This window comes from Pipra filicauda, unplaced genomic scaffold (assembly GCF_003945595.2).
Source record: "Pipra filicauda isolate LSUMZ 115617 unplaced genomic scaffold, ASM394559v2 scaffold155_size1731166_pilon, whole genome shotgun sequence".
In the NCBI taxonomy this organism is placed as follows: Eukaryota; Metazoa; Chordata; class Aves; order Passeriformes; family Pipridae; genus Pipra; species Pipra filicauda.
The window spans coordinates 933,423-952,663 of NW_024104051.1; the positions used below are offsets into that span (position 1 = coordinate 933,423).

At 43.7% G+C, this 19,241-nt stretch overlaps 1 protein-coding gene across 3 annotated transcripts in view; it reads left to right on the top strand.

The window, feature by feature from the left end:
* Positions 1-19,241, top strand: part of SLC66A2 (solute carrier family 66 member 2) — a 73,811-nt gene that overhangs the window by 4,950 nt on the left and 49,620 nt on the right. Inside the window, exons 1-3 of one of the 3 annotated variants that reach the window (XM_039379099.1) lie at positions 7,742-7,841; positions 8,229-8,568; positions 16,754-16,887. In XM_039379099.1, coding sequence (XP_039235033.1) covers positions 8,366-8,568; positions 16,754-16,887 — 337 coding nt within the window. In that variant the 5' untranslated portion in view covers positions 7,742-7,841; positions 8,229-8,365. Of the gene's footprint in view, positions 1-7,741; positions 7,842-8,228; positions 8,569-16,753; positions 16,888-19,241 lie in introns of those variants that run through there. The other 2 variants (XM_027721504.2, XM_027721502.2) reach the window with 2 other exon arrangements.

The window sequence follows — 19,241 nt, forward strand, 5'->3', positions numbered from 1 at the left end:
GCTGGAAGGCAGGAGGGCTCTGCAGAGGGACCTGGATAGGTTGGAGAGTTGGGCTGATTCCAACGGGATGAGGTTCAACAAGGCCAAGTGCCGGGTCCTGCACTTTGGCCACAACAACCCCATGCAGGGCTACAGGCTGGGCACAGAGTGGCTGGAGAGCAGCCAGGCAGAAAGGGGCCTGGGAGTTTGGATTGACAGGAAGCTGAACATGAGCCAGCAGTGTGCCCAGGTGGCCAAGAAGGCCAATGGCATTCTGGCCTGGATCAGGAACAGGTGTGGCCAGCAGGACCAGGGAAGTGATTCTTCCCCTGTACTCAGCGCTGGTGAGGCCACCTGGAGTGCTGTGTCCAGTTCTGGGCCCCTCAGTTCAGGAAGGATATTGAGGTGCTGGAGCAGGTCCAGAGGAGGACAAATAGGCTGGTGAAGGGACTCAAGCACAAGTCCTATGAGGAGAGGCTGAGGGAGCTGGGGTTGTTCAGCCTGGAGAAGAGGAGGCTCAGGGGAGACCTCATCACTCTCTACAACTCCCTGAAAGGAGGTTGTAGCCAGGTGGGGGTTGGTCTCTTTTCCCAGGCAACTATCAGCAAGACAAGAGGGCATGGTCTTAAGTTGTGCCAGGGGAGGTTTAGGTTAGATATTAGAAAGAAATTCTTTACAGAGAGGGTGGTCAGCCATTGGAATGGGCTGCCAAGGGAAGTGGTGGATTCTCCGTCCCTGGAGATTTTTAAAAAGAGACTGAATGTGGCACTCAGTGCCATGGTCTAGCAATAGCAGCGGTAGTGGATCAAGGGTTGGACTTGATGATCTCGGAGGTCCCTTCCAACCCAGCTGATTCTATGATTCTATGATTTGAAGATGCACATTTTGCTTTTCCAGAAGCTGTGAAGTACCATGGGTAAAATTCCCTGTGAGCAAACTGCAGCTATGGTCATGTTTCCTTACAGCTTCAGAGATAATTTTTCCCAGAGAAGATAACTGGTACAGGCAGTTTAAATTAGCCTCAAATTGTTGGAAAGCACTTCATATGGTTGCATAAAACATGGGTGGATTTGGGAAAATATGGAGAATAACACTGGGGAACATCAGTTGTAGGACACGTGCTCTAACAGAAAGGTTTGGGTAGTAAAAAACCAAAGGGTGTAGAAATCTGATTATTTGGCTTTTTTTTTTTTTTTTTTTTTTTTTGAGAGAGAGAAAGGCTTGCCCCTTCTCATATGAAACAAAGAACTGTTTCAAATGTGCTCTTAGGTTTGAAACCTTGACTGACAGCGGCCTGTCTGCTTCTTCTGCGAGACATTTGTGGCAGAGGGGAGGCTGCTAGGAGTATGACAGGTATTTTATGCAGCTCTGGTGCTATAGGAGCCCTCCCACTCCTGCTCCATTTAGTGCTCCACAGGGCTGTTTGCTAGCAGGAGACTTGTGGGTGCATATTTCAAGCATGCCTGGCAAAAGGCGTCTGAAATTACAAGGACACAGAGGGACCGGAGGGTGCCAAGGGACACTGTCAGCACAGGCTAGCACAAGTGTCAGCTGAGCAGAAGAGTGTTGGAGACTTGGCCCTGCAGAGCTAGGGGAAGGGGTGCAGTGGCATGGGCCCCCAAGCCTGTCCCCACTTTTGAGGCTAGCCAGAGGGGCTCAGAGGACATGTGAGGATGTTAATTTTCTTTCTGGGATAAATGCTGCATTAGTCAAAAAGGACCTGAAACTGCATCTCCTTGGTGTTTCAGAAACTGCATCGTTTTTATCTGTCTCATCTAGATTATTGTCTTGGACTCAAGTGTTATTCATGCAGTAATGTTGGTCTTTAGGGTTTTTTTTCCTCCTTTCTGCACTCTTTGCTCCTGATAAGGGCAGCATAAATTTCGTTTTGTTCTGTTCTTATGTGTAGAAGATGTTCTTATGTGTACCAGAGATGCTGAGCTTATCTCAGCAGAAACAAACTATGGCTGTGTTAAAGTGTGTAAATGCCACCAGAAACGCTTTTGTCCTTGTCCTAGAACAGAGAAAGAAAGAATAGCTTGGGTGCTCTAATGCTACTGACTCCAGGTCATATTGGTGGTATTTTGAATCCTGATGAAGCTATAGTTTCTCTGTCATTTTTCTTATATCTCTCTGTATCCAAGCTACTCCACAGCTTCATCAAAAGGGAGAGAAAATGAGTCAGAGCGGGCTAGGGATAGTTCTTGTGAAACTTTAGACACTGTATTTGCACCCTCACTTGTTCTTCAGAGATATAGCCAGTTTAAGGATTTCCCAAATTGCATTTCACGCCCTGTGCTGGCTCTGGCTGGGATGAAGTTAACTTTATCCACACTGTTTTTGTGACCAAAACAGTGTTGGCAGCACGCCAGTGGTTTAGCTGTCACTGAGCAGTGCTTGCACAGCATCAGGGCCTTCTCTGTTTCTCACTTTGCCCCCACTCCAGCAAATAGGCTGGGGGTGGGTGAGAGGGGAAACAGCCAGGACAGCTGACCCCAACTGACCAAAGGACATGTTGGACCACATAGCATCACACTCAGCAATAAAACCAGGGCGGGGGCGGGAAGTTTCTTCCAAAGTAGCTGTTGCTGGGAGACTCTCTGGGCATCGGTCTGTTAGTGGGAGTTGATGATTGGTTTTCTTTGCATCAATTATTTTTATTCTTTTTATTCCCTGTCAGACTTTTATGTCAATCCGTGAGTGTTTTTCCCATGGTTTCACCCTCCTGATTGTCTCCTTCATCCTGCTGGGAAGAGCAAGTGAGCAAGGTGGTGGGGGGCCTACAATGGTGCCTGGGGTCATCCCACCACACTCCCTCTTTCCCATCTCACTCTCCAATATCAGCCGCTTCTTGCTAAACACACTGATCCTGTAATTAGTAAGTATTTTGCCCCAGGGAGGGGTGAAGTGCAAGAGAGAGGGAGATGCTGCAGGGCTCTTTCTGCATTGTGTCAAGAAAGGTCCAACAAGAAATGGCTTAATAAAGTAGGCATTTTAATAAGATAGAATAAAAAGAGGAATCTAGATCGTGAAGAGACCTTATGTCCCTTCTGATGCTGAGCACGATGCATTGGTTCAGCAATGAATGGAGCCTGCATGGTATTTTACCCAGACACACTGTGCAGATCCCATCTGTGGAGATGTTCCTCGCTTCTGGTCCTTTGAGCTATTACGTATTTTCTTAAGAGAAAACAATTCCATTCTTAAAGGTTGTTGAGGTGAGAACTTTTGGCTTCGCTTCTGGGAAAGGATGCGCAGGTTGGTTCTGTGGCTGGTGCTGAGCAGGAGCTGCCTGTGGGCTCCTCTGCTGCAACCAGCTGCTGAGGTGACCCTGAGGACATGGGACATGCTAAAGGCATATGAAGAGCAGGTGGGGAAGAAATGGTTGTCATCAGCTGGACCTGTTTGACAGAAGAGCAGGCTGTGAGTTAAGCAGTAATATGTATTACACAGGTAAGAAGTTGAACTGGGACTGCTGTTTGTTTATTTCTCCACTCACCTGAACTTTGCCCATTGTTTCAAAGCTGTAATTTGAAGAGGGGTTCATGTATTTCTGCCAGCTTTCAGGTTGATTTCTGTTCTGGCATGTTTGCTTTAGGGCTTTTTCTCCATTTGTCTGTGGAGATGATAGCAGTCCAAGTACAGAGAGGAGTCTAATTATCTCAGCCTGCACAGTCCTGGTTCCTGCTCCCCAGTGCAAAGCATGTCACTACTGTCCAGAGAGGAGCTTGTAGGCTGGGCATGTTTGTCAGAGGTCCTCCTTGGAGGTGAAGAGGTTGTTCCTTTGCATACTGGTGGGTGTTCCACATCATGCTTATATTCACTCCTCTGTTTACAAAGACCAGCACAGAAGGAGAAATAAAAAGTGGTGAAGATGTGCAATAAAACAGTATCTCTTATTAATGCTAGCTTGATTCTGTCCATCAGTTACCAAAACAGAGGCTTACCAGTGTTAAAAGGGGTCAGGAAGGTAGCTTCTGCCAGCAGTTGCAGTAGGGTTGCTGTAGAAAATAAAAAAAATGGAGAGACGAGGGCAGCTGATTTAGTGATAATGCATCATGGTAGGAATGGCCAGTTTCAAGGCACTTAAGACGCATTTACTTGTTTTATGAACAGTACAGTGAATATTTCTTTTTAATCTCCTCATGGCTGTAATTGTAGAATGAGATATAATGTGATAATTGAAGGAAATTTGGCTACTGCAGGAATTCACATAATCCTTTTGAAAACACTTATTGTGCAATGTGTTCAAGTAGTGACTTAGAGCTTATCTGCACTTGAGCTGACATCTTGCAGGGACTTGCTGTGCTTGCTTCAGTGCAACACCATTCCTGTAATGCAGACTACAAAATAATTTTAATAGTCATCTTTCAAAATCAATTGACAGAACAACAGACTGGTTAGGAGACTTGCAGCAATTTGCTATTTTTGCTATTGCAGTAACTACGAGTGAAGCACCAACAGCCGTCCTCCTCCTCCTCCTGTAAAAAACTGCAGAGGTAGCTAAATCTTGTGAAACTGGTCCAACTTGGGTGGTTGATTCCTGAATCCTGTTTGCCTCAGTGTTGTCGTGCTAGGAATATGGCCACCTGGAGCCAGCTGTAGAAATGGTGCTTTGCTTAGTCTTTTAAGTCAGTGGACCTATTTGCAAAACTAAACCTTATATAATAATTTTTACCACCTCTACCAATGTTAAAATCCCTTTGTAAACATGCCATGTCTGTTCACCACTTTCGGCTTGCTTAAACTGTATCCAAAGATACATTTTTTTATCAGATTTCTTAATCTGGAATAAATATAAGTTCTTGTTATGTTTGGAGGTTTGGCAATTACGTTGTCACCAAAATGTTAACTGCTACAAGCTATTTCATAACTAGGTGGCTAGAGCTGCTCACATACTCAATTTCAATTCTCCTACAGCAGTTGTCCTAAAAAGATTAATATTAGTCTTCAAAGACCTAATATGAAGCTTTCTGTCTGCTTCTGTTGTCTGAATGGGTAATGTAGTTTTAGCAAATAGAGATTATTTTTTTTTAATGGTGGAATTTTGCCAGTCAGCGTGGAAAAATAAACGCACCTGTTCTTTTTCTCCTCACTTGGAAACAGAAGATTGCTGTCTGGCAGTGAAGCAGTACTGTTGCTACGATAGGCTCTGCTTTTATACCAAGAAAGCGGTTCTTCTCAGCTCCCTCTCAGTCACTATCTACCAGATAAAGAAATCTAGTTTGATATGAAGCCTCACAAGGCTGAGCATTCTCATGTGACTGCACTCAGACCTGCAGGTTGCTGAACTTTTCCTTGATGAAGCAAGACTCTCTTCAAACACCTGTTATCACCCAAGCTTTAGATAAAGCTCCTCTAAGGCACTCTCCTTCCGGAGGCTTGCTGGGTCTGCTGTGATTGGATGTTCCATGTGCTGGGTAGGATGGTATAAAGGAATCATCAAGCACCTTGGGATGGCACCATTGCCAAAGAAAATTGCCCCTGGCTGCTTAGAATATCCTGAGACCTGAAGGGTCCCCCCCTGATCCTGGCACAAGCTTTTGTGCAGCTGCTTATCTTGAGGAGTTTGAGCCAACCTGTCATTCCTCCCCTTACCTAGCGTCTGGTGTCACTGATCAGTTTGCCTTACATCCATGGATTAACTACTAAACAACCAGGACATTTTTCAGTGACCAAAACTGAGTTAGGTTCGCACAGCAACATGCTGTAATTCAGAGTTTTTACCCTTAGAGTTTCAAATAAGGGTGAACAACTTAAGTTAAAGTTGTTGTCTGTTTCCAGTTGATATTTAGAATCTTATCTTAATATTGTATGCGATTTGTTATTACCTAGGCTTAACAGCATCCTGGAATTATTCTGGAAGCTAGCCTGGAGATCTAATGTCAGCCTGGGCAGTTTCTTCTATGTAGGTAACCATTACTTCAAAATACCTATTTTCTCAAGATAATTTCTCAATGATTTCTCAAAATACATGTTGACATGAACAAAAGTTGCCTTCCTAGTCTGGGCTACTCTTATTTACAGGCTTGAGGCTTGTTCAGACCTTTGTGCTTAAGGAAAAATAATGTGGCAAGGGCTTCCAGGAAAAGTGTGGAAAGAAATTGGCATAACTGTCTGATGATAACAGTGCACAAGTGATATGTGGAAAGTGAGCCATTAAATAATAAAATATGTTTTAAATAATGCAGTTTACATAATTTGATTGTTATAGTCTGAGTCAGTCAGATGCTCTGAAGTGAGGAACATCAGGCTTCTCATCCGAAAATTAGAATTCAAAACCTCCACTGTGTATTTTTAACATTGGCAATCAAACTTTCAGGTCTGTAGAGTGGAATACAGCTTTGTTTGAGTAGCAGAGCTACTGCTTCCCTGTAGGAAAGGTGAGTCGTAATGTTATCACCGGTCACTTCATCTGTGTAGGAGGGTGTTTTGGATGTTTTTGTGATGGTACCCCAAGAGTGGTCTTTGAAAAATACACTCTGCAGTAATGTGTAGGTTCATGTGCTGCATTTATGCTGCAAGAACGTGCCTGGTGGCAGAAATGGTTGCAGTTGAGCAAGGTGCTGCTATGCAGGAAGTAAACAAAAGGCTTCCAAAAGCCTTGAAACAGACATTTCTATTTTTAATTCGGCTCCTTTTTCCCTTCAAGACTCACAACAAACATTTGCAGTTGCTGCTACAGCACACAAAATAATACATTACACATTTGCAGGAAACCCCATCTCATTTCCCACCTATTGGATGAGAAGCGGGGGTACTTAAAAGGTAGGAGGCAGCATGTCTATGAAAGTATTATGGGGAACCCAGGGAACAAGCTTTGAGGACAGCTGTGCAGCCACTTGGATGCACAGTGGATGATACATCCTTTTTAGTGTGGCTGAAGTTTGCCATCACCTCAGTGATGCAGCGTCCATGCAGTCAATCTCCTTGCAACATCTGTGTGCAGCTGGCCCACTGCAACCAGCAGTACAGACTCACTGGTCACTTCGCGTAGAAGATGCAACGTTTTCCCTCCACCACCACCTTTTATCCATACCACTGAGGGAAAACCCCCTCTCTGGTACAGAAGATGTGCTGGTTAGTTGAACTGTGTGTAGTTAAGTAATGACTACGGTTCTGAGAGCCATGGAAATCACAGAATTGTAATAGAAACACAGAATAGTTGGAGTTGGAAGGGACCTTAAAGATCATCTAGTTCCACACCCCACCCCTCCGCCACATCGAGAAGAACACCCTACAGTAGAGCAGGTAGCACAGAGCCCTATCCAACCTGGCCTTGAATACTTCAGGGATGGGTCATCCACAGCTTTTCTGAGCAACCTCTTCCAGTGCCTTACCATCCTCACAGTAAAGAATTTCTTGCTAATATCTAATCTAAATCAATCCTCTTTAATTTTAAAGCCATTGCCCCTTTGTCTATGAGGCGTGACGGAGTTTTCCGTAACTCCTGGGTAGAAGGAAAAAGCCTGAGGCAGGGAGCAGGATCCGGGGCGGCGGCTCAGGGGGGCCCGAGGCGGGGAGGGCGCCCAGGTGTGGCCGGGGGAGCCCGGCACCCCAGCCCTGCCGGGCCGAGCCGCCCGCCCTGTCCCGGTGCGTGTCCAGGGCCCACCCCGGTGCGGAGGCCAGGCAGCGGTGCCCCAGGCAGCGGCGGGGGGCGGCACGGTGCCGGCAGGAGAGAAGGAAAGGGAGCGCGGCAGGGCCGAGCTCGCCGCCGCTCCCCGCCGGAGGAAGAGGCGGCCCCGGCGCTCATTGGCGGCGGCGCGGCCGGTCGCGGTGGCGTCACGGGCCGCCCGGGGACGGCACTGCCCGCCCGCGGAGCGCTGTGGGGATGGAGGCAGCGGACGGGGCAGGGGGAGCAGGTGCGGGGCGGGCGGGCGGACGGGACGGATGGATGGACAGCCGGGTGGACAGACGGACGCGCACGTTCGCGCGGCTCGGGATGCACGGGGCGGGGAGCGCGCGGGTGGGTTATGGAGGCGGGGAAGCCCCCTCGGAGAACCGACCGGGCGGCTGGGCGGAGGTGGCGGCGGCGCCGTGTGTCCGTGTGTCCGTGCCCTCCCCGGCCGCTGGCGGGTCTCCTCGGCGCTGGCTGCCGTGCCAGAGTCGGGTTTCCCCTGTGCGGCGCCGGGCTGGGGCGGTGGGCGGCGGCGGCCCCCACCCGCCCGCGGCAGGGCGGTGGTGCCGGCTCGGCAGCGGCCGGAGCAGCCCCTGGCAGAGCCAGATTGACGCCCCGTTCCTTTCCCCAGGTCCGGGCGCCGCGGGAGAGGGCGCAGCCATGGTGCCGCATCCCGGCCAGGAGCCCGCCCGCGGCTAGAGCCGGCCCCGGCCGGAGAGCTGCGGCGGGGCATCCCTCAGTCTGAGCGCCTCCCCGCGCCCCCCCGGCATGGAGCCGGGAGGCCTGGAGTGGCTGCTGGTGCCCATGCAGCAGCTGGTGTCGTGGGGCGCCGCGGGGGCCATGGTGTTCGGCGGCGTGGTGCCCTACATCCCCCAGTACCGGGACATCCGCCGGACACAGAACGCCGAGGGCTTCTCCACCTACGTCTGCCTGGTGCTGCTGGTCGCCAACATTCTGCGGATACTTTTTTGGTAAGCCGATGGTGTGTCTTCTCAGTTCTAAAGATTCTTGCTTGGTTGCTAGCTGTAAAGCTTTGATTAGAATATTTGAGGAAACAATGTGTTTTACATACTTCTCCCCCTCTGTTGAAGATCAAAATGCTATCTTTCCATCAGTTTGTCAGTCTGTTTTAAGTAGAATGAATTGGGCTCGGGAGCACGGTCTGTTCCCCTTGCCAAATCTGATTATCAGTGCAGTGATTTCCAAGATGTAACTTTTTAACTTGTTGGTAAAGAGGTTTATGCTAAGTCAGGTCTTTTTTCTTGCTGACTGTGTTGTACATTTCCCCTGCCCCTCTAGCTCCATTCTCAGAGTGAAAGCCTCGGTCCCCGCATGCTTATTCTAGTGTCTAGTTGGCATTAACGTCACTGGAACACTTGCCATATGTTCTTGCGTTTTCCCGGGATGCCAGCTGGCTTCAGAGGGGGTTCACTTGTAGAGCTCCGATGCAAAACTACAGATGAAAATATTAATTCTTGGATAAGCAGGCAAAAGGTGGGCTGCCTTTCAAAGCAAGTTTCTTTTGTTTTCAACACCAGTTTCAGTATTTGAAAAAGCAAGTTTGTTTCCATATTTAGCTGCTGGACAAAGAAAATGTTATTAGGGTATGATTTCTGTGAATTAATTCTATTAACATCTTCCTTATTACCTCTAATAATAGAGATGATACAACACTGGGAATGTACATGGAAAACCAAAGATGAAATGGTCTGGGAAGTTACTGCAATTAAGAACAGTTATTCCGTGATTCTGTTTTGACTACAAAATACTGCTTTGTAATCCACAAAGAACTGATAGGTGACAGGCTATCAGTTCGGTTTCCAGTTTCTTTCTAAAGCTCCCCTCCTTCTGTGTAATGGCTTCTTGGGTTCTTCTACAGCCAAATGTGACACGTAAGTGCTGTACTGGAGTGGGAAAACAAGGGGCCTTTCCTGGCACCACAAACTGGCAATCAAACGAAGAAGTCATCGCTAGATCAGAGCTACTTGTTGCATTGGACCTGTGTTTTTCTGGAGAGAAAAGCAGCTCTTGGAGAAAGCAGAGAGTGGAAGGGAAGTAGAGGAACTGTCGGGGGGAGGACAAGTGAAAAGCCTGAGTTAACAGTTTGAGAAATAGAAATTGTCTAATTTTTTGTTCCACCAGAGGTAGGCAAAATACGCAAAGTACTTACATCTGAATGGAGATGCTGGTAGTTTCTAGGTAACCCAGGTGAATGCATCTCTTAAGGGAGGCAGACTGTGGAAGACTATGAAAAATCTTCAGTATGAATTGATTTTAAGTACACCTGGTTAGGAGATGTGCGGAAGAATAAATACTGTGAGTAATGAAAAGTTGTAATTTATGTCAATGTTAAAAGATTTGTCAACACTTCAAAAGCGAGAGAATGCAGTTATATTGATAGGAGTATGTGATTTTTTTACTGTGAGTATTTAGGCCACATAATAGTATCACTTCCTGGCGTGTATAAGCACTATGTAGGCTCTGGTCATCTTGGAGCTTGGCAGGGAATGGTTTCACCCAGCACATGCCCATTCTGTGGGGAAACGTAGGCATGAGCCTGCAGAAGCCTTGCTGTCTGTACTTGCAGAAACTAAAAGACAAAAGAGTATTCGCATAATGATAATTAAATGTTCCCCGAGAGAGAATATTTTGCTTGTCTACTTAAAAAAATTGGGCATCCCTGGTAGTTAATTATAAACACCAGTAAGTCAGGAAAGCAGCACTGATGTAGGATGTTATCCTTGGGCATATGGCTGATTAAAGAAAGATAATAGAGCAAGAGCCTCTGATTTCTGTGAACATGGTTAAAATACATCCATAGAACAGCTTGGCAATTCCATTTTTGCATTAATTGGTTAATGTCAGCTATGGCTGATGCATTATTTGGTACACAATCTCTCGATCATAGGACAAAACAGCAGAATTATATTAGTTGTGTATGTAATATTTATTGGAGGAAATGAAAAGGTTTTTGTTTATTTTGTTTTAAATTTATAAAGTCATTAAATCCATTCTGGTGCCAGAACAGAACCGCTCCTACAAGCAACTCTGTTCTCTGTATAATTTTTTTACCAGTTGGCATTTCCTTCCCTTCAGCAAACCAAGTCTTAATCTATGTCTCACTTCTGAAAACTTTACTGCCATAGAGCTGCTGTTTTCAATTGGTTTTAGTTTCTCTTCATTACCCCTGGTTATTAAGCACATGATTTGATCCAGTCATGCTTCCTGACTTCCCCTCCACCCTGATCCAAAAATAAATACTTAAAGTGGTAGACCTTAAAAACTTTTTAAGTTTTAATAAAATTGCTTTTCAGGGCTTAATTATTTCTTAGGATGGCTGATGTTTGTGGTGGGTTTTTTGTTTGTTTTATTTTTCACTTCAAAGACACTTCTATAATTCATTTCTGTTGTTACTTTGAGATTTTCCCTGAATTTTGTATATTGAATTTGAGGCTTACAGAACAGACAGTTCCTGCCTTTTATGCCAGGTTGCCTCTGTATTTTCACTCTTGAGTAGTGCTGGTCTCTCTGTATTTTTGTCACTCAGAACAGACCCAGTCCCACCCTTGCCCTATGTCCCTACTTGTTAATCTCAGCTATGATGGCAATTCCCTCACTTTCAAGCTGTGAAATGACATATTCCACTTGTTCCTATAACTGTACTTGTTTATCTCAGAGGGTTTTTTTTTCGTTTTAACATCTGGTTTTGCAGTGGGTGAAGTTTGACCTTTTGTGTCACCTCCAGATAGAGTATTTACTTCCTAATCTTCTGGTGTATTTTACGTGTCAATAGACTTGCATCTGGTGTGTTGCGCTGTTACAATAGTCAATGAACAAAGTACTAGTAAGATCAAGGATAACAATTCTGTTTTGACTTACCTGTTTTCACAAATTCGGTTCCTCCAATTAGACTGTCTCCAATGGTAAGCCATCTTTTAAAGTCAAGAAGTCTCAGTGAAATGCCTCTCCTCCTTGCCTTCCTTCCATCTAATCCCTTAGTTTCAGGGTGTGCCAGTGATGACAGTAACACATTACCCATTAAGGAATTTTTCATGCTTCTCTTTTACATGATATCTCAAAATGTCATCTTTAAAGAGACATTTTTGCTTTCACTTATGTTTGTTTGGCCTTACTGTGTTCCAACAATGAGTTACATGCCAGAACTGTGTGTAACAACATTGGGAAAAAGCTGGTCTGCAAGAATAAAATCTATGTATGTATAGCAATGGGCATGATTCTACTTCATTTTGTTTATGCATACATGGCTTTTGTTTAGGAAAAAGAAACTAGAAGTTTGACCTTGATGAAGTCTTGGGCCCTTTTAAAGAGGATTCTTAAAAAAACCAAAATTTAAAAAAAAATAAAAATTGAAAAGTAGACAGTTTGTGCTCACAGCATCACACAGCGGGGTCTGTTTACCAGTGTGAAAAGTAGATTTTGTGCTGTACTAAACTTGATACCAAGTTAACTTTAGTGGTAATCTTTTGTTACAATTTTATATAACACATCAAAGGAATGTTTATTTTGGGGTGCCAGTATAGCTGCTGGACACAATTTATTATTGCATCAGCTGTTCCTTTGTTCTAGTCCTTCTGCCACTGTCAGTACTGCTCCTTCTGTCTGTCTTCTCCAGCCCCACAGTCAGTGTTTCTCTGGACTGGTCAGCCTGGAGAAGGTGTGCACTCTGGATAGAGAGTGAGAGGCAGTGCAAAACTCAATGCCCTTGTAATTCTGGTACATGTGAAGGTATATGGCCTGCTCCAAAAAAATCTGATAGCGATTTTTTTCCCTCTGCATTTTTAATTAAACTCTTCATTAACATTTTTGTTAGCATATGTCTTACTGTACTCCCTGAATTAGCTCTGTTTTCTTGCTCAAGGGATAACCTGATGCTTTAGCTTTGAGGTGATTAATTATCGGTTTAAGCTGTCCTAGGCTGTTTTTGAAGTTGTGGGATGGCTTCAGAGTTCCTTTGTGGCACATGAGCTCAGTTGTGACCAAGATGGACGTACCTTCTGGGTTCCTGTGGCCTGCAGTCTACCAGCTGAGTAGCTTTGCATTGTCATGATCAAGAACAGGAACAAGAAGGCGGGTGAGAGTTGTATAATCAGTTGGGGGTGGAGGATGCAGAAAAACTTACTTGTGAGTTCTCTGTCTCTTCCCCCTCTCTTCGCCCTTTCTTTTTTAAAACGGAGCTTATGATGAGATAAATTATGATTTCTTTTAATATTAAAATCAGAGTAAATAGCTAGAGGAAAAGGAACTGCAGATTTCTTAGAAATCAGCAGTAGGCATTTTTATTTGTATCTTGAGTGAGCGCAGCCAAAAGTACTTATGCTCCCTGCTATTCTCAGAAGTTTTTGGACTTTTTTTTCAGTTTTGCATTTCATAAAATGGATGTCATAGTATAATATGGTTTGTATATTTTCCAAGAAGACAATATTCTTTCCAAAGGTTTTGAGATGCAATTCTGCAGGCCACTGTCCTAACCCTCATACAGCAATGCCACAGAAATCCAAACAACAGAAAATAAAACCGTCCAACTTTGCAGTTTTTCTCACAAAACAGTTGCCTTAAGACAAACTGTGGGAAGAAGTTCTGACAGTCAGGGAAAAGATGAGAACTATGGAATTGCTGTAACACCTACAGTGCCACGTGTGGATCAGGTCTCTGCTGTCTGGTGTTGCTTTGGCTTCAGAAGGTGTAGCAGTGATGTCTGTAGGATTTTCTGTGAAAAAGAGAAACTTTTGCTTTTAAGGCTTCTGTTACTAAAATGGATCTTGCCAGCTTTTACCATGTGGGGAATGTGGGATGATGGTATAAATCAAGCTGACAGTGTGACTAGAACTTTGAAAGATTACCTTATATATATGGCCTGCTGGTGGAATCTTGCTCAGATATTGAGGGCAAAAATGTTATTAAATTCCTCCTCCTTTTTTATAAGTGCTGGAGAGCAGGGATAAAATGCATTGCTCTTCTGTGCAGAAAGTAAAGTGGAATTTTGTATGTCCAAATGAAGAGCTTGGGATGTTTACCATAAAGTCTTGGAAGTTTACATATCAAGAAGAAACTCATACGAAAAGATCCTGTTGCAAAACTAGTTTGTTTCTTGTTCTTCCTGCTGATTAAATTCTGTAATTCCGTTGGACGTTGTTACGACCCGCCCCAGGAAAAGGGGAGAGGGGGTAACTCAGGTTTTTATCAATAATTCCCTTGGGGTGGATTAAAGTGAAACGACACTGAATAATCGGTGTCTAAAAACATACTAGCAAGGTTTATTTTAACAATTTTGAATCAATAGGTAAGTTAACATTTTTGGGTGCTGTCATAACCTTTCTGGGGAGGAGAAAAATGCATAGGGGAGAGAAAGGCAGGATAAGAGCAAGGGAGAGTAAGAGAAAGAAAAGCTGAGAGTGGACAGATGTATATAGTCACCGCCCACGGGGTCCAGCGATGCTTCCATGTCTGTCAGTTGAAGTGGCCTTGATCTGCTGGGGGTAAAGGAGGGAAGCCCCCATACTCCAAGAAGTTATGAGTTATATCCATGGTTAGTGTCACGGGCCATGCCTCGAGCCTCCAACATCTCCTAGGTCTGTGTGCTGAGTTTTTTGTGTCTCGCCTGGTTCACGCCTTTCAAGATTAGCAGAGGGAGGGAGGGGCCTGATTGCTCCTCAGATGTATCAACAGTCGAAAGCCTGCAAGCTCAGCTCTTATCTTTTCAGGACTTCACACCTTCAGCACTGGAGGGAGGGGCCCGACTGCTCATCATGCAAGTCAAAAGCCTGCAAAAGTCTCCTAAAATGCATAAATCATTAACCATTTCAGTCTCTGACAGACGTCTTTCAGGACAGCTGCCATGCTGCTACCGTGGGCTGTCTGTCATGGTCCTGGTGGTGTGTAGAATATCCTGTGTGCTTTCCATGTTGCCTAGAATCTGTAACTTCCCAAAGACCAGGAAAAGTCTATAGCATCCAATGGGTGGAGTGTAGGAGGAATGTGTGATCTGTTTGCACCAACAACAGTCAGTTTCTTTTCAGAGGTGTCTTAGGAAAAGAGATAAGCAAATCTTTTGTGTTTGGTCTAGTTTAGGCTTCTTTTGCACAATTGGCATTTGCTGTTTTGAGTAGGCCCAGGACTGGAATAGCAGGATTATTGCAACAGGATTGAATTGTACCAATGGAATTAAGTAGTTTTCTAAATGACTAGTTAGTCTCTGCTCTGGCTTGAATGTTCACTTCTCTTGTCTTCATCACCCTGAATTTTAGTCATTTTAAGGCTGTGGAAATACTGATAAAATGTAAACCCCTCCCTCCCTTTATTTGTGCATTTGACTAGTACAGGAAATAAAGAGTTCTTTTGTTTTTACAAAGTAAACAGTGTAGTCTGACATGAAGTCTTGAGTTCCCTGTATACTCCAAGTGTCACTGTTCACTTTATGACACAACATTGTAGTTATGGGGTGAAAATGCAGAATAATAGTGGTGACCCCCTCACCCCAGGACTTCAAAGCTTCAAATTTCTGCAAGCCTGTTATAGTATCCTAAGGCTCTTCATCTCTCTGGTAACATACTTTAATTGCTTTGATGTTCCTCCTCTCCCAGCTCTTGCTTAGGCAAAGACAGGAATAATGTCTGCAAGGCGGAAAGTAAGCAGAACATGGAATAGCACGCTCTCCCTGCAGGGCTTACATCTCACAGTGCTCCTGGCTCAGGCTGGCCTGAGGAGTCTTAAACTGGATTAGTATTGCTTCGGCAGGCCCTAATATCAATGCAAAGTAGGGTAAGCAGCTTGGAGTGGTGTTTGTGTCCATGACCCAGAGCAAAATGAGTGTTCTGGCTTTGCTTTTACAGCTTCAAGAACCCAACAGTGGTCCTTGACGCTGGTATTCCCTCTGGTCTTGTTATCCAGGTAGTGTGGTGAGGGCCATGTCGTGTTTGCTCTGCAGCTGGCAGTTGTTTGTTTTCCTGTATATGTGACCTAGTTTAAAGGGTTGTGTTGCCTGCAAGACTTGTTTTGGGGCTTGGTGTTTGGGAAGATGTATTTCATATGAGTATGTTTTGTTGATCTGTAAAGGGCAATAGTTGCCATGCCTGTGAGGCTTGGGACTCAGTTAGCACGATGTGGTCAGAAAGTGACCATAGTAACTGTGCTGTTAGGAAATTTAGAAAGCCTGCATGCCTCACGGCGCTGGCTGAAGGAGCGTAGCAATGTGTTTTCACCGAATCACTTCCTCAGCACCTCTGTGTTCTAGGCATAATACCTGGCAGAAATAAGCACAGAGAAGCAGCTCACTGTGATGTGTGTGCAACTTTCCTGTTGTAATGCACTGTATTTTGAGGACTACGTATGAAAAGCTTCCACCCTTTGACTGTAATGCACTTACTGAGTGTGTGGTGAGGATTGCTGAGCTTTCATCAAGTAATGTAGAAAGAGGAGCTTGGTGCATCACTGATCTTCAGTGAAGAGTTCTCATTTTCTTGTTGCAGGATCTTGTGCAATCACATAAGAGTAAGCTCTTCAGTCAAGACTGGCCACAATACAAGTTTACCTCTCAGTTTTGCACAGGAAGTGCTCAGAAGCCCCCATCCAACCTCATTTGTACTTCCTTACTTCCGCCAGTCTCGGTCCAAATAAGACAAAAATTGATGAAATAATTCGTGTATTCTGCAGACCTGGTCTTTCCACTCAGATGACTAGAGGCAGACAGGGCTGTAGGTATTTATTTCTTTATAAGGAGAGTGCTATTGTCTTTATGCCTTCACATTAAAAATTGAAAAATTGAGGAAGGTAAGTTTTGCACAGAAGTCTATGTGGAATCTACCAAGTATGTACGTGGAGAGCACACATAATTGGTTTTAATGTGGCATAACCCTCTGGTCTCTCTGTACTGACTTGACTCCTTCATGAATGTGATTCTCCTTTCAAAATAATAGGCTTGCTGCTGGCTTTGGAAACAAAGTCTTAAGCTTCTGGCTTCAGAATCTCTAGGATCAGTTGAAATAAGATTCTCAGATACTCCTGCTCTGAGCAACTGTATGTTCATCTAGGTTTGGCTGGTGACTTCAACTTCCTCAGCCTTTCATACCTGTTGCTGTTAGCATTTCCCTTTCCACATGCTTAAATGTTTTATGTATTTTCTTTTCTTTTTTTTTTTAGGTTTGGAAGGCGTTTTGAATCCCCTCTTTTGTGGCAAAGCATTATCATGATCATTACAATGTTACTGATGCTGAAGCTGTGCACTGAAGTACGAGTGTCCAATGAGCTAAACATAAAACGCCGCTCTTTTGCAGGTCAGTGACGGGAGCTGGCTTTTGCAGGATAAATGTTTTTGAAAGTATAGTGCGCTGTATTTTGTACAGAAGTTCTATCTGAATTGCAATCCAGTCTCTTTTCTTGATAATTCAGTGTAGCACTTTCTAAACATCTTTTTTGAAACAGCTTTTTTTTCAGGTAAATGTGTATAGATGGGTCTCAGTTCAGTCTAGAAATTGGAGTTTTCCTTAATATTTCACATCATGCTCTGAATATAGAACTGGTTGTTATGCCATTGTGCTAACCTGGATTGTTTTTTAGCTGTAATTTGTACTGAGTTCATAGTTATGATTATACTTTATCATCTGAAATTTTATTTTATTGCAATTTATTGCAAACATTTGCTTTTGAAACTAATTTTCTACTTACTTGAGTTATTGACTATCAAAAGAGGAGGTGCTGTCATATAGTTGCAAAACTATGTCTTCTTGTGTACCCTGAGGATTTAGTGTGAGATTAGTTGGGATTTATGGGAATTTTCACATATTTTTTATTTTGGTTATTTGTTAATTTTTAGGCATTGATAATTTCAGTCAGGCCAGAGTATTATTCTTTATTTAATAAAATGTTCAGGCTTTGTAGAAAGTACCTGTTTTTTAACCCCCAGATAAGAAATGTGAGAGGGGTAGGTTTTGGTTTCTCTTTGTTGACTTTGACTTATAACATTTTATGTAACAGCTTATTACCAACGAGAACAGAATTAACACTGTCAGCTTTTTGTCAGTTGTTTTGCCATTATGGATGTATAATTTACGCTCTCCGTCTGTTCTCTTCCACACTCCCTAATAATTGAGGGTCTGATCCAATTCCAGATATCCATAGCCATCATTAGAAGGCAGCAGCTACTTGCTGTGCAGTAGGGTAATTTATCTAATAGCTAAGGAAGCTACTCCCATTCCTGCTCATTGTGGAGTGTAGCGTGAAACTATTCAGGTAAGTGAATTCATATAGAAGAGGAGCTGTACTCCAGCTTCCAAACACAAGCTGCTGTGTTCACAGGGGTTGTCAGTCTGGCAGGATGAATGACTTAAAATCTACTTTCAGCCAGATTTAGCAGCAGTTAAAATCCGGGAAACGTTTAGGAGGGGCATGTATGCTTTCTTCCTCCTTTGCTGTCTGTGCTAGTGGAGTGACAGAGAGGTTTCTCCGTTTGCCTTTTCTGGGAGGAAATTATCCTTGTGCATATTTACACACGCACACTGTAGCAGGCTGCTTCGGTAACCTTTGGACAAAAAGGGAGGCTTTTCAGTTTAGTATATAGCACTCTTTAAACAACTCTCCCTGAAAGACATACAGTCTTCTAAAGGATAATCAGTCTTTCCCTTGCCAGATGATAGAAACTCCTTAAGGTTGCATTGTGTCATTTGGTCCTTTTTCCAGAAACTCAGATTGTCACGTGGAATTTGCTAGAAAGACGGATTTTACCTATTTGTGGACCTTCATTATTTGTTTTCATCGAAAGGCTTGCATCTCCCACAAACTTTGAGAAGAGTTAAATTATTTTTCTTACCTGGGATTGATTTTTAGTAAGGACAACTATATGATGGCTCACAATAAAAATATAGATGTGTACAAAGCTCCTTTCAAGCTACACAGAATGATATGTTTCAAGCACAGTGTAAGTAGGAGTGAGATCTGTGTTTCTAGTCCTACACCTATCTTATCTCTTAAATTTTATGGTGTTTCAGGCAAGCTGATAAATCTGTATACTTACTTTCTTTCCTCATAGCTTACTGGGGCAGTGAAAAGCTATGTTTGAAGTCAGTGTTTTTGTTTAACCTTGCAGAATCCTGAGGGGAAGGTACACCATTTCTGTATGATAATGTAATGTATTATTTCTCACATGGCTGGCCTTAATTTTAAACATTTTTCTTCTTTAACTTCTATCTTCCCTTTGAATGTTTCTGCAAAATAATCTAAAATATTTAGAAAGAGTATTTCAGTGGAAGGGAGTTTGCTGTTTTCTTAAATTACTGTTAAATGTGATACTTCCTCCAAGTCACAGAAGTATATGTTTACGAGTGTGTTTTGAATGATCTGGGAGTTGCCTTTTTTTTCTTTTGTTTTATTATTCTCACAAATAAGGTCCCTTAAGTAATAACTAGTTCAGAGGGAATCTGGTTCCTATCTTGAAGCATTCCGAAGCAGTCTCTTCAAATCCTGGCAAGCTTGTTCTGTATTCTCTAACCTGTTTTGTGGTGTAACTGGGTTAAAATACATATCAATAGCAATTCAAATATTCAGTCAAAATGCTTGTGCTTTCATTTGTAGGGTAACTATCATAGCACGAACAATGCAGTCTTCTTAGATGCTTTCTAGTAATGTTTGATTA